At 41.4% G+C, this 12,336-nt stretch overlaps 2 protein-coding genes across 2 annotated transcripts in view; one reads left to right on the forward strand and one right to left on the reverse strand.

The window, feature by feature from the left end:
* The window catches only part of LOC108427068 (proton myo-inositol cotransporter), a 130,272-nt gene extending 128,208 nt beyond the window's left edge, over positions 1-2,064 (forward strand). The window contains exon 10 of the mRNA XM_017696990.2: positions 285-2,064. Within this exon, the coding sequence (XP_017552479.1) occupies positions 285-511 (227 nt within the window). The 3' untranslated portion in view covers positions 512-2,064. The remainder of the gene's footprint in view (positions 1-284) is intronic.
* LOC108427019 lies at positions 2,033-11,707 on the reverse strand. The gene is made up of 12 exons (XM_037541544.1): positions 11,564-11,707; positions 11,332-11,464; positions 11,185-11,248; positions 10,747-10,941; positions 10,516-10,640; positions 9,646-9,770; positions 6,213-6,282; positions 6,050-6,101; positions 5,690-5,735; positions 5,523-5,608; positions 3,345-3,792; positions 2,033-3,144 (listed from the first exon to the last, which is right to left on the reverse strand). The coding sequence occupies exons 1-12, from the start codon at positions 11,682-11,684 to the stop codon at positions 2,930-2,932; spliced, it is 1,680 nt and encodes a 559-aa protein (XP_037397441.1). The 5' UTR covers positions 11,685-11,707; the 3' UTR covers positions 2,033-2,929.
* Between the last annotated feature and the right edge of the window lie 629 nt (positions 11,708-12,336).

The raw sequence follows: 12,336 nt of genomic DNA on the forward strand, positions 1-12,336 counted from the left end.
GATTATGCAACACCTTGATATGTTTGACTCTACGTTTAACACTTCATATGTTATTTATCATATCAACTGTTTGGCAGAAATTGTGTACCTCTCCATATTTTCAATTTCAAGTGCAATTTTGTTACAGTGTGATTTACGTAAGATGGACATTACCTAATTCTTTGGTCCCACATTAGGCACTAGGAATTTAAAGTTTTTTGATGTGTCTTAAGAAAGCTAATGGCTTGCAGTTCAGTTTGTCTTCTGTTCTCAGTTTGGAGTGAGATTTCTCTGTTATCTTCCAGGTGCATTCTTCTTGTACTCCAGCATGGCTCTGCTGGGCTTCTTCTTCATTTATGGCTGTCTCCCCGAGACCAAAGGCCGGCGGCTGGAGGAGATTGAGTCCCTTTTTGAGAACCGCCTGTGCTCCTGCGGTGCCTCGGACTCAGACGAGGGCCGGCAGGTGGAGTATATCAGGGTCAAAGGCTCAAATTACCACCTATCGGACAACGATGCCTCAGATGTGGAGTAACCCTGTCATGCAGCTCAAAGAACATCCCTGTGAATCCTCTCTCAGGCTCCATACAGAGCAGACGAAGGGAATGAATCTGTCTTTTCTTCACCCTACCCTGACGTCAGGTCCGTCTGTACCAGGCAGGATGCATCTTACACAAACAACAGTCCACCATGATTGAAAGAAAATGCCATGAACAGCATACTCAATCACATAATGCGCTCACCAAGCCAGCTTTTGTCTGACGTGATCACTACGTTATGAGTTCAATGGTACATGCAGATATATAATATTCCGACAGATGTTGCACCACTGTTTTAGTGCTCATTTCCACACTATGAGATGTTTCTTGGAGTGAAATATGAGTCTTACATGTGTGTGGAGATGCTTAACATAATGGGACTCTGTTTGCACCATAGTGTTTAGATAACCCTTAGAAGTTGCAGTTATCATCTGTGATAACAAACACATTGCTTATTTTATTACTATTTCCTAATCGTGGCTCACAGAAAGGAGCGGAGAACCTCAGCTGAAAATGCAGATTCTCAACTCTCAGCTGACTACACATGTGCGCTTGTAACTAGAAGAGGAGATATAAGTTATAAGCTGTTGTGTGCAGTCTTCTTTTACAGAAAGAAAAAAATCCCATCCTTCAGTTTTTTTTTCAGTATTTCTTGACATTGAATCAAACAGAAAAGTCTGAAGTGCAGACACGAAGCTGTCTGTATAGAAAGTAAATGCAAGTCATTATGTAACTATGTAACTAAAAAATATAGCAAAATAACAGTAAAAACTCAACTTCTAAGGATTAATATTTGTGAACAACATTCTACAGTTCAGAGGTGCAATACACACAGAAAACACTTATAACTCTTATGGCGAGCTGGGGTGTAAAAATGTCAAAGAAAATATGTCTTTTGCAAATATCATTTAAAATGTGTAGCATACCAGAACTGGATAGTAGCCTGAATTCTGTCTTACACTGTTTCCTTTGGCAGCAGTTTAACAGTTGAATACACAACCCCTTCGTTACAAATAGATATTAGGAGCTTAGCGTGTGCTGATATGTATAGAGCTTAGAGAGTATTTTAGGTTAGTGTGCAATGACCTCCCAAATCAGCTTCATATTTTTACCCATCCATTCTTTTTGGATTAGACAAATCCAAGTTTACCTTTGTCTTTTTGACTCAGTTTGATTTTGTCTTCCTTTATAGCCTTGTGTACAAATAGCACTGCATCGCATAGCCCTTGTCCATGTAACAGAGTGCAATACCTGTTTTGGCGAGTAGTGTAATATCCAATGTTCTGTTTTGTATTGTGCTACTGTGAGTACACCTTGGTAGTCTGGTACACATAGATTTGTGCCAAGCTGACATGTTGTGGCTGTGTGTGTAAAAAAACAGTCAATAGGTATTGTAAAAGCAACAATATCAAGCAAAACTAACACAAGTGCTTTTTATGCTAATTTGTTGTTTTAGTGGCCGGTAATGTGTGATTGTGCACATTAGGCCTTGTGTATTATGCCTTTTTTTTCCACTGTTAGCGCAAACTGATACATGATTGTGTTTTCATGTTTAACACTGAAGCATGCTGAGTTTGGGCAAAAGGGAGAAGCACACTATAAAGTGACAGTGTTGAAGTGCGATTTTAATCAGGTCAGCTCATATCAGTTCTGATTATGGCATTAAACCAAGGGAGGAGATGGTTGAGTGTAATACATTCATGCTTGTTTATCATGACTCTGTGAAAACAGAGCTTTACCGATCAGAGATTACAGCGTGTCAGATATGTGTTTTTAGAATGTACTTGACTACGGAGAATGCTCCAAAGTCAGCAACTCATTGTGTTACTCTGAAGTGACACAGCTAATGTTTCTAGTGAATGGGTGTGTGCGTGTTTTTTTTTTTATGTTAAATTATTACCTTTATTATCTACAAAGCAGTGTTTCTACAGTCAATGAAAACTAGTGAATATAAAATATGGATAGTGTTGTACAGTAAATTTGATTATTGTTGCTGTAAATGTTTTGCTAGATTTATATTGTATAAAACTAAATATATTCATGACATTTGAAAATTTAAACAATAAAAAAGAAATAACTGTCCAAGTAAAATTTTGTTTTTTAACTCTCAAAGGATACTGTGTAGTATTCAACTATGCCACATGAAGGCAATGTGACACATAAGTGGCTACACTGAAAAAAGGGATGCACTGAATTAGCTTGATTCAAAATTATTTCCAAATGAATAAAATATATTACTTCAACGCTATTATTCAAAAGTAGGTAATCAGAGTAAATAAGTAAAATTTTAATTTTATTCATGTGGAAATCATTTAATCATTCAATCAAGTAAATGCAGTGCACCTAAGAGCACATAAAATAGCAACAGATGTCAACTTACAACATACAAAGCAAGTCTGAGTCATCCTCCCTTATCATGGATGCTTATTTTTCTGCTTGAGCATCAGCAGAATGTCTGCAATTTCCTGAAGAGTTTCCGTCTCCCCAGAGACCCAGTTCACACCTTCTCTGCCGTGTCCCTCTGTGCTCCAGGCGATCTCAGCAGGGTTTTGATTCACGCTTGCCTCCTTGTGACCTTCACACCTTTCTCCTCTCACCACCATATTCCCTGGCAGATTCACTTTTGTTTCTGCAAAGAAAAAAAAAACAAATTTTATATAAATTGAGCTATTTTTAATCTTGAGCAAGTTAGCATGTTCAGCTTGCAGAATCATGCACTATAATTATGATTATCCATGCTCCACAGGGCTCCATCAAGTTCACAGTAATAATTATAATAGTCTGGAAAATGTATTTCATATGCTCTCACAATTGGTTATTCATTAATACCTGGGGCATTAGCGTAGGAGCAGTGAAGTGTAGGTAAGGGATGTTGGCTTGCGCATGCTTGAATCACAGTTTTGCATGAACTTTCCTGTCCTGTGATTGCTGCTGGTGCCTGCTGTGTGGCCTCCCTTGTTGTTGGCATCTTCCAGGGCGTGTTCCACTTTACTTTATGGATTTCTGATAGAGTACACTGAGTAACATTTGGAAGACTTTCATTGCTTTTACTAGTCTGCCTCCTAGTGGTGAAAGCGGTAGCTTTCTTTTTCTTATGTGCACTGTTATGGGGAACTGTGTGCTCAGTGGAAATACTCAGCCTCTTTTCTGCTTTCAAAAGACAACACTGTACTGAAACATCTTGAGATGTTGAAGTGGCAACAGCTGCAGTTTGTGTTCCCGTATCTCGTGTCCTTGGAGATGTCTTCTCACGTATTCTGACACTTTGTGTCTCAGTCTGCAGACAAGAATGAACAAATTGGTTCATTGGACAAGCAATCTTAAGCTTTTCAAGACCTCTTGGGCTTTACCTTTTCTCTCACTGCCCTCATTGGTTATCACACTAACTAGCAACATCATTAAGTACAGCAACCTTGTGTCTACCTACTTCATCCACTTACCAGGTAGGTGCACTTTGTAGTTCTACAATTTCAGACTGTAGTCTATGTGTTTCTTTGTATATTTTGTTAGCCCCTTTTACCCTGTTCTTCAACTGTCAGGACCACCACAATGTAGGTATTATTTGGGTACTGAAACGTTTTGAACACTGCACAGGCACAGCAGTGCTGCTGGAGTTTTTTTAACTTCTCAGTATTTACCAAAGTGTCACTGCTGAACTGAGAATCATCCAGCAACCAAAATTATACCTAGCCAGCGTCCTGTGACCACTGATGATGGATTAAAGGATGACTAACACAAATTGCCCTGCGATGGACTGGCGACCTGTCCAGGGTGTATCCTGCCTTCCGCCCGAAGACTGCTGGGATAGGCTCCAGCTCCCCCCCGCGACCCTGACGGAGAAGCGGCTTAGAAAATGGATGGATGGATGGATGGATGGATGGATGGATGGATGGATGGATGGATGGATAACACAAATTGTGCCACAACAGATAAGGAAGACCAACAAGGTAGGTGTCTAATAGAGTGGACAGTCAGTCGACCCAGTGTTTAATCTGTCAATTGTCACCCCATTTTGGCCTAAAAAAGGAGCTTTGTTCCCACATACTTCGGGCTGCAATCACAATCTTGTTGCCATTTGAAAGGTAACACTCTGAAGTTTTTCTCCCAACCATCATAATAATTATATGAACTACTGACACACAGTAACAGAGGCTAGAATGGAGGACTTCTGCCTGATTTTAAAACCATGTTTTGGATTAGGATGTCTCTGTGGATAGGAGCAGGGTTTTAAATGTAAGGACCCATAAATTTGCTAGCATTTGCCCATTCGATGCTAAAGTTGCAAATGAGAGTATTGTAACTGCTGTGGATAACGGATCATGAAATAGTTTGCAAGAATCGCAAGCTGAGATTTGAATTTTTTAAACATTATGTCCACTGACAGTACACTCTATTAGAGTGTACACTTACCCTGTTGGCCCACCTTGTTGATGGACAATTAGAGGCAGCAGCTCATCTACTGAAGTGCAGCTTGAATTAGTCATCGTCTAGTCCTTTATCAGCGGTCACAAATGCTATTTTTGGATATTTGGTGGAGTATTCTCAGTCCAGCAGAGACAACATCAGCATCACTGCTGTGTCTGACCCACTTATACCAGTGCAACACACACTAACACACCACCACGTCAGTGTTACTGCAGTGCTGAGAATGATGCACCACCTAAACAATACCTGCTCTGAGAGGTCCTTTAAAGGTGCTGACCATTGAAGAACAGGGTGAAAGGGTGCTAGCAAAATACACAGAGCAATAGAACAGGACTACAACAGAGCAACAATTAGTCTGTAATAGTAGAACTACAAAGTGCACCTAGAGAGAGAGAGAGAGAGAGAGAGGTTTTAATATGACAACAGCAGTGTAGTGGATCAACAGAGATGGAGCCCTCTACAGTATTATACTTATATTGCTTACACTAACTACTACTGGACAATGAACAAGAATCATAAAAATACTTCCTAAAACTATTCATGAAGTTGCACAAGTATCCATGAGTTTCTTTTTCTACTTACGGTATCCAGACTGATGCAGCCCACTCTTGGAGAATAGCCTATTGGCACTTCATAGGAATTTTTGCAGACACTGCTATGTGCACTACCTATGTGGCAACACACTTAATTCAATCTCTGTTCAAATTTAATCAAGCACACAAGCCTAAATATAAATGCATGAAACTCACATGGTCTGCAGTCAGCAAATGTAAATCCCTGCTTTGAAACAAGAGGCTAAAGAGAGAACACCTTTGAACAGTCTTTTAACAGAAAATAAATCTCCAGTAATATAGTACACCACAAAGTGGCAGCATTTCCTAATAAACTAAGCATTGTGCTTTACAGTTGTACTTCAGAGGTTCAATTATAGCAAATCCTCTCTAATTTGTTGATTCAGTTTATATCATATATGCTATATATGACATTTAAGAGTCAAATAATATGCTTAAATGATGTGTTGCTATCCAGTAGAATTGTTCAAATAGCACGTCTGACAATAAAATAAATAATAATGTTTTAGTTAGTCTGCAAGCAATAACTCATATTACCTGAGGCAAGAAATCAGCACTGTAGTCCCTGTTGAATGATTCACTGAAATCACTATTAGAAATACAAATCACGGTCACAAATGAATATCACTACCATCATTTTTGTAGTAAAAATGCTGTTAATATCTGGGATGTATGTTCTGAGATAAAACAGGCTACTAACTGTGCTCCTGTAGGTGGAGGGGATGGCTCCTCCTGAAGGTGAATCTTAATTGTTCTTTCACTAAAAAGGTCTACAATCAGCAAAAGAAGAAGTTTTATTGCCATTGTCAATGAACAGGATTCACAGACTAGGAATTTGCTTCGTCATGAAGGTGCAACATAAAAACAAGTAGTAATAGGCATGCAAAATTAAGTCCACATAAATAAATACACTATGCAAATATAAAATATAGATAGAATGAATAAAAATAAAAATACAAAAGGCATGTACAACAGTACTATATACAACAGTGCACGTGGAGTAGTGCAATTCAAGTAAAGTGACCAAGGCAGGGTTGTAAAGAGGTAAGTGACGTGATTATATATTGTTCTTGAGTCCAATGGCAGAGGGGAAGAAACTGTTCCTGTGGCGGGAGGTTCTGGTCCGAATGGACCGAAGCCTCCAGCCCGAGGGGAGTGGATCAAATAGTCCGCGTGCGGGGTGAGAAGGGTCTGCTATAATCCGATCCGCTCTCCCCACAGTCCTGGAGATGTACAGGTCTTGGAGAGATGGGAGGCGGCAGCCTATCACCTTCTCAGCGGAGCGCACAATGCGCTGCAGCCTTTGTCTGTCCCTGGCAGTGGCCCCAGTATACCACACTGTGATGGAGGAGCTGAGGATGGACTCGATGATGGCCGTGTAGAACTGTACCATCAGCTGGGCCGGCAGTTTGGCTTTCCTCAGCTGCCGCAGAAAGTACATCCTCTGCTGGGCCTTCTTGATGAGGGAGCTGATGTTCAGCTCCCACTTGAGGTCCTGGGTGATGGTGGTGCCAAGGAACCGATAACAGTCCACAGTGGTGATGGGGGTGTCGGTAAGGATAAGGGGGGGCAGGGGGGCTTGTGGCTTTCCTGAAGTCCACAGTCATCTCCACTGTCTTCTGGGCATTGAGCACCAAGTTGCTGTTGCTGCACCAGGTCACCAGCTGGTCCACCTCCTTCCTGTAGGCAGACTCATCTCCGTCTGAGATGAGTCCAATGAGGGTGGTGTCGTCCGCAAACTTAATCAGTTTGACAGAGTCATGGATGGAGGTGCAGCAGTTGGTGTAGAGGGAGAAGAGCAGAGGGGAAAGTACACAGCCCTGAGGAGATCCTGTGCTTAAAGTCCGCGTGTCCGAGACAATCTTCCCCAGCCGTACTCGCTGTCTGCGGTCCGTGAGAAAGTCTGTGATCCACCTGCAGGTGGAGTCGGGCACATGGAGCAGAGAGAGCTTGTCCTGGAGCAGAGTGGGAAGGATAGTATTGAATGCAGAGCTGAAGTCCACAAACAGGATCCTAGCGTAGGTTCTTGGGGAGTACAGATGCTGCAGGATGAAGTGGAGGGCCAGGTTTATGGCATCATCTACGGACCTGTTGGCTCTGTAGGCAAACTGCAGGGGGTCCAGAAGGGGGTTGGTGATGGACTTGAGGTGGGATAAAACCAGACGTTCAAAGGTCTTCATGACTACGGACGTCAGGGCCACAGGCCTGTAGTCATTAAGTCCTGTGGCGCGTGGTTTCTTGGGGACAGGGACGATGATGGAGGACTTGAAACAGGCTGGGACATGGCATGACTCCAGGGAAGAGTTGAAGATTCCCATGAAGACTGGGGCCAGCTCATCAGCACAGTGTCTCAAGGTGGCAGAGGACATGGAGTCAGGGCCCGAAGCCTTGTGTGGATTTAGCCTCTTAAACAGCCTGTTCACATCCTCCTCCTGGACTGAGAGGGCAGAGGGGGCAGATGGGCAATCCAAAGTGGTTGAGTGTATTGTGGTGTGGGGGGTGGAGGATGGGGGGTGTGAGTCCATGACTTCAAAACGTGAATAGAAGTCGTTAAGGTCGTTAGCCAGTTTGAAATATTCTGAACAATGAGGTGCTCTGGGCCTATAGTTGGTGATCTCTTTCAGCCCCCTCCATACAGTGGCAGAGTCGTTAGCATAGAACCGCTGCTTCAGATGAGCATTGTACTTGGATTTAGCCTTTAACACCTCCCTGCTAAATTCATACTTTGCACCTCTGTAGCTGACTCTGTCTCCCTCTCTGGAAGCAACCTCTTTCTGCTGGCGAAGCTGTCTGAGTTTTGGTGTGAACCAGGGTTTATCATTATTAAAAGTGATTCTGGAGCGTGATGGGATGATGCTGTCTTCACAGAAATGTATATATGACGTCACGGTATCTGTGTATTCATCTAAGCTGTCTGTAGAAGCCTTGAACATGTCCCAGTCTGTGGTGTCCAAACACGTGCGTAGCTCCTCCACAGCTTCACTGGTCCACTTTTTGTATGTCCTCACGACAGGTTTAGAGAGCTTTAGTCTCTGTCTGTACGCAGGGATCAGGTGACCCATGACATGATCTGAGAGTCCTAAAGCCGCACGGGGCACAGCACGGTAAGCACCACTCACTGTAGTGTAACAGTGATCCAACGTGTTCCCCTCTCTGGTCGGGCATGTGACAAACTGTTTGTATTTCGGTAGTTCATGACTAAGTTTCCCTTTGTTAAAATCTCCGAGGATTATAACAAGGGAGTCCGGTAAAAACCGCTCCACGTCCATAATCTGGTCCGCCAGAGCACGCTCAGCTTCGTGCACATCGGCGCTCGGTGGAATGTAAATAGCGGCCAGAATAAATGAAGAAAACTCACGTGGAGCGTAGAACGGCTTACAGTTAATGAAAATGTATTCCAGAGAAGGAGAGCAGTGTTGGGAAATCACTGTCACATCGGAGCACCTTTCGTTTTACCTCCGGCAAGTTCCCGTTGTCTGTCCGCGCGGAGGAGCTGGAATCCCTCAAGATGGAGCGCACAGTCCGGGGTCTGTGTGTTCAACCACGTCTCGGTGAAGCACAACACACTAGAGGAGGAAAAGTCGCTATTTCTTCTCATCAGCAGCGCTATCTCGTCCATTTTATTGGAGAGTGAGCGGACGTTGGAGAAGAAAATCCCAGGTAGGGGCGTGCGCGTCCCCCGTGTGCGAAGGCGCACGAGTACACCAGCTCGCCTCCCTCTTCGGCGGCGTCTCACTTTTTTGTTTATAAAGTGCACTAATAATGCAGCAGGCACTAGAAAAACTGGTGAAATGTCTGTAGGGGTTGTTGTTCTGATGTTTAGTAGCTCCTCGCGGCTGTAGGAGCACGAAGACACACGAATAACACACAAAAACAAACAAAACAAAGAGCACCCGAACACCAGGGCAGCCGTACGTGGCGCCATCTTGGATCTCAAAAGAAAAAAAGAAACTAATACATGATATGTGTTTAATAAGAACTTTTAGTTATTGTTGGAAACTTCATTCTTTGTTGAGTATGAACTATTTGAAACTAACAAAGATGTGGTGGTTTTTAACTCTGAATACTCAAGCCTGGTTAAAGGAAACAAACCTCTCCTACACAAAGGTACACCTGATGCTCTATGTTAGTACCTTGACCTTCATATCCTTCGCTGCTGAACCCCAAGAATAGTGGCTTGTCTTGCTGATCATTCCTTTCTGAAGAGTTAAGTGGGTAGTCATCAGCTGAATATATCAAAGGCCCATTGTTTTCTGTGCTGCTGTACAATAACAGTCAGAATAAACAAATGTTGTTTACTATATATACATTCCAGAAAAATTAAAAAGCATAAAACTTCCCAGCTGAAAACATACATAAATCTTCATATCCTAAGGTTTTTATTCAATAATTTCATAGAAAATAATACAAAGTCATTGCATTATTATTAAAGTAGAAATCCAACCATTTTTGGTTGATGTCATTCAGAGTGAAATGCTCTGTTCTAGAGAAACTTCCCGATTACTCTAAAATGGTGGTGATGTCTAAAACGTAAATACAGCCATTTTATTTACTTTCCAAAACCACCAGTTAACCTACATGAGCTTTAATATGTGATGCCGATTATGGTAAAATTGTGATAAATATGAAAAACTATTATAATGCCCTGCATGTATGTCTTCAATGTGATTGTATTTTAAAAGTACGTTTTAGGACCTCCTCAAAAATACCTTAAAATATTGTCTCAGGCATCAGGCAGGGTATTTGTAACCATTTAATGTAATAACTTTCTATGTGAGAGCTTTTAGAGAAATTAAACTTTTCTCAGACATAATTTTCTAACAGCACCATTGTGAACAATTCTGGCTCACTATGTTTTTCTCTAAAATTTAATATTTCACATCAAGCCACTCCCTTTAAGTCTGACTGCTGACTGTTAGAAATCTGGGCCTGCTGGCAGACTGCATCTGGATCCATGAATGTTAAGGGCTTAAAAAACCTTTATATGGTATGTTTGTGGATACCTATTTAATGTGCGGCCAAACTGGGCTCCAGCTGCTGGGCTGATCTGAGCAGGTTGTGTTTGATGAGGCACAGTTGCCCAAGGATCACACGTATATACCCCCATTGGCTTGGAGAAATGTGTAAACTAAGGTGAAAAACAACTTTTGGTAGGAATGATTTTAAGATTAACATCTAACAGTTTTACATCATCAAAAATGCATCTGAATGTATGTGACTTCTGAGCATTTTACCTGAACGGTTGTTGTGCAAGAGGGCTCCCATGAAGATGGAGAGGAGATGTGGTACGTGGATTTGGACTGAAAGGCCTCTGAAGGGGTTGGGGAGGCTGAAGAGAAGGAACTGACACTGCCCTGATGATGGTGGTGTCTTTGCTTATAGTCTGAAGCACTGTTGTCAGACTGGTTGGCTTCCAACACAGGTGAGAGCTTTGAAGATAGATAGATAGATAGATAGATAGATAGATAGATAGATAGATAGATAACCTTTTTTATATTATTATATATTACACTTTCATACTTAAAATGTAGCATACATAAAAAGTACATTACAAAGAAAACACCATACATTAAGGGAAAAATTAATAACATTAAAATAATAGGAATTCCAATATAATAAAATAAAGTCAATCAGAGTCACTAAAATGACAGCAACTGGAAAACTACCCTCACCGCCTTAAACTTGAACTCTTCCAGAAGACTCTGTTTTCTCTTTTTCAAACCCACCGTGTGGACACTGCAGAAATACAAAAAGTCTCTGCTTGGTTTGTAGCTTATCTGAGCCTGTACTACAGCTGGAATGATCAAAGTGAATGGTACCTGTAATGTGGCTCGCTTTGTACCAGGCTCAAGCGTGATGGAGAGCAAGGACTCATTGGCAACTCTAAGGGCTCCTGTCCCATACATTTTTGAGTTCCTTTCAAACTGGTCAGATGAGCTATTTTAGGTTTACCTACAATTAAAATGATGTCATTTATCAGTAAATGTCATGCAAACAAAAAAAAAACATTTTTTATCTTCTTTCTTCCTGTAATATGCACCACGCCTTTACCAGTGTGTTCTTTCTTTAATGCAATCTGGTTGACAATAAACATTGTAAGCAGGTCTATGTTGCCAGCGTTGCCTCCCTTTGGTGATGCTGGTGGCTGCAGATGAATCAGCTTCTTCTGCATCCTTCTCTTTTCAAAAAACTCCTTATAGACATTTATAGACATTCTGTTAGCAGAACAGATGATAAAGTTAACGCTGCCTAATAAATGAATTATCAGAAACATGAATTACTCACCTTTTGTTTTTTCACATCACTGCTTTTCATAAAGCGGCTCCTGTAAAAAGAAGGTGAGTCAGGTCAGTTTATGAAGTGCTACACAATATATGTTGGGTACATGTATTACAAGTATTTTTGAAGCATTGGAAACACAGAACATTGGAAAAAAGGAGATGCACTCAATTTACTTGATTTAAATAAACTGCCATGAATACAGTATATTACATCAACACAATTTAACCTTTATATCACTTATTATAGGCAATAACTTTGCAATATCAGTCGTATATTCATAAGGAAATGATGAAGGGATAATGATTAGTAATATTACTCAGATATTGGCAAATTTGCTTACGTGTCTAGTTAGCCCTGCTGGCAAAAGACCATTGGAAACCGTTAGGCTTAAAACATAATGGTTTTGCTTTCTAATGGGAATTGGCTTAATGGTTTCCAACGGTAACCACTAATTTACTGTAGAGCACTTTTAAAACACCTTTAGGAAACCATCAAGTGCATCTAGAACCAGCCAGTGTTTACCTGTTAAACCTTTACATTGT

This window comes from Pygocentrus nattereri, chromosome 1 (assembly GCF_015220715.1).
Source record: "Pygocentrus nattereri isolate fPygNat1 chromosome 1, fPygNat1.pri, whole genome shotgun sequence".
NCBI classification, from domain to species: Eukaryota; Metazoa; Chordata; class Actinopteri; order Characiformes; family Serrasalmidae; genus Pygocentrus; species Pygocentrus nattereri.

Excerpts from the sequence above, each read along its gene's own strand:
- LOC108427019 (XM_037541544.1), bottom strand. The coding sequence starts at position 11,684 with ATGCAGAAGAAGCTGATTCATCTGCAGCCACCAGCATCACCAAAGGGA. Across the intron at positions 10,942-11,184 it reads AAGAGTTCAAGTTTAAGGCG|CTCTCACCTGTGTTGGAAGC; the intron begins GTGAGGGTAGTT and ends CTATCTTCAAAG. Across the intron at positions 5,736-6,049 it reads GTGCTGATTTCTTGCCTCAG|CCTCTTGTTTCAAAGCAGGG; the intron begins GTAATATGAGTT and ends TTCTCTCTTTAG.